The sequence below is a fragment of the Centroberyx affinis genome, unplaced genomic scaffold, assembly GCF_046629955.1.
Source record: "Centroberyx affinis isolate AG114_WGS23_722 - 3 ecotype Tasmania unplaced genomic scaffold, CSIRO-AGI_Caff_v1 ptg002695l_1, whole genome shotgun sequence".
Classification (NCBI taxonomy): Eukaryota; Metazoa; Chordata; class Actinopteri; order Beryciformes; family Berycidae; genus Centroberyx; species Centroberyx affinis.
This window is the reverse complement of record NW_027280873.1, coordinates 1-2,500: the sequence shown is the minus strand read 5'-3', so window position 1 is coordinate 2,500 and position 2,500 is coordinate 1. Positions and strand designations below refer to the sequence as shown.

The window sequence follows — 2,500 nt, the reverse complement described above, 5'->3', positions numbered from 1 at the left end:
AGGAGGGGACAGAGCGAGAGCTAGAGAGATGTACAGTCTGTCCTTTGACACACACACACACACATATACACACACACACACACACACTATGTAGGCAGTTCATGTCAATGTTGCTTATAGACTTTTCTACAGACTTGCTTTTTTGTAATGATTTATCTTGTTCTTCTTATACATTTCTGACGTTTTTTATTCATCTGATCCTTTGTTTTGATGTATTTTTATTCCATATGTTGTGCAACTTCCATTTGCTTTTATGCGAGTCACTTTGTAATGTCTGTTTAATTAGATACGTTTTATATAAGCTAAGTTTACTATGATTATTAATTCTGTGTGTGTGTGTGTGTGTGTGTATGAGTGTGTGTGTGTGTATCCATGCATTCATTCTGACACCTCTCCTATCTGCAGTGCTGGAGCAATGAAGTGAACAACTGTGACTCTGTGTGCATCCACGTGCATGCATGTACCTGTGTGTGTGTGTGTGTGTGTGTGTGTGTGTGTGTACCTGCGTCAGGCCGGACACCTCTCCCTTCTGCAGTGGCGTGGCGATGGAGGGGGTGAAGGGCTCGCTGTCGCCGACCGGCTGGCCTTTCAGGAAGTGTTTCCCCGCCTCGTAGACCTCCACCTGGATCATCTTCCCTCTGAACTCTGACCTCTTGGGCACCAGCACCTGCCGGCCAGGAGGGAAATGTTGGCTCAGTGTGGATGGAGAGCTAGTAGTAGAACACTGTCTACTTCACTTGCAATTAGAAAAGATTTATTGGGAACAACGTTTCGGTACACAGACCTTCCTCGGGTTATTTTACAAGACAAAAGGAGAGACCGTCTTAAATAGGTTGGTTGACCCACGTGGACCAATCAGGTCACACTACAGACTGACACTACCAGGAAGCTGAAGCAACGGGTTAGTGTTTTTTCTGTGATGTTTCTGACATATGGTCTATTGGACTCATTTTGAAGGAACCACTTTTTTTTAATAAGCTATGGCTTTTGTTTTTGCTGAATTTCGTCTTCATTTGCTTCTTCATATATATATATACGTATTTTTTTCTTTTCTAATCCCGTCTCCTCTCTTTTTCTTGTCTAGGGACAGATTCTAGGAGACAGTTTTTTCAAGTTCCAACCAGATATTGAAAATATTGTTAATATTTATCTTGGTATGGTAGCTTTTCTTTATTATGAATATGTGCATTTTAAACTACGTATAATGTGCATTTTGTATATTTCTGTCTATTTATATTGTCGGCCTATGGTGCCATGATGTGATTATGTATGATGCTTTACTCAATGAGTGATGTCAGTCTGTAGTGTGACCTGATTGGTCCACGTGGGTCAACCAACCTATTTAAGATGGTTTCTCCTTTTGTCCTGTAAAATAACCTGATGAAGGTCTGTGTACCAAAACGTTGTTCCCAATAAATCTTTTCTAATGGCAAGTGAAGTAGACAGATGTCCTGTCCATCTACAGGTGTGCAAAAGTTCTGTTCCTTGATGGAGAGCTTGTGAAATTGTGATGGTCAAGCATCTCATTTGTGATTACTACAGCAGAATAAAATGGAGATAATATCACCATTCATTTTTCTGCCCCGCGATACGTATCGTCCCATTTTTGTATCGTGATATATTGAATTTCGATATATCGTCCCGTCCCTAGTATCTAGCTACGAGGATTTCATCATAGTGGGAATCAAACCAGCAAATAATGAGTGGCAGAGGCTCACTTTGTTTGCGGGGTTGGTATGCAAGAGAAAGATAGGAAGCCCTTATTTATTATCTGTGTGCATGTGAGAGAGACAGAGAGAGAGAGAGGGAGAGAGAGAGAGAGAGAAACACAGAGATGGAGAAACCAACAGAGACAGACAACTCACGTGTCTCCATGCACTTTCTAATACATAAAAGACCGCACCAAGAAAGAAGTGCAGACCTCTATTACCGTCCATCAAACCCGCCGCATGTATCTCCACATCTGTCAATTACATTTTCAATTAACCGCCGCTGAAAACTGTGTTTTCCCCGACGCTCCTCCACATTGTTATTTAGCTAGTCCCTGCCTGCTTAAATTAAAATAATAATAAAAGAGAAAGAGGGAAAAACTCATTCACCGCTGCGCCGACTGTTTTCAGTTCCATTTAGGGAAGCCCTCAAGGTCAGAAAAGCGACGGCGACAGCTGCGAGATAAACCGGTGGGATTTGGCGGTTTGCGCGGTTTCGCCATGGCAACTGCAGAAACTCGGCGGATCGCGGCGGGAAGAAAGAGGAAAACAACGTGTTATAATTATGGCTTATTGTGAGGGGGAATTTGTTCTTAATGAGTTACCACTGTAAATAAAGATCACATGCAAATGCGGCGCCTTTCAAAAACACTTTTTCGAACCGAGCGGAAAGTTGATGTGCCCGCGGTGACGTGTGTGTCTCTCTCTCTCTCTCTCCCTCTCTCCCTCTCTCTGACTCTGTCTCTCTCTCTCTCTCTCTGGCTGCGATGGCAGGAACGAGTCTTAGCTCC

General features: G+C 42.9%; 1 protein-coding gene across 1 annotated transcript in view; it reads right to left on the bottom strand.

Annotated features, from left to right (window-relative positions):
* Positions 1–667, bottom strand: part of LOC139657509 (threonylcarbamoyladenosine tRNA methylthiotransferase-like) — a gene marked incomplete at its 5' end in the record, with an annotated part of 15,563 nt that extends 14,896 nt beyond the window's left edge. Inside the window, one exon of the mRNA XM_071535385.1 lies at positions 503–667. Coding sequence (XP_071391486.1) covers positions 503–667 — 165 coding nt within the window. The remainder of the gene's footprint in view (positions 1–502) is intronic.
* Between the last annotated feature and the right edge of the window lie 1,833 nt (positions 668–2,500).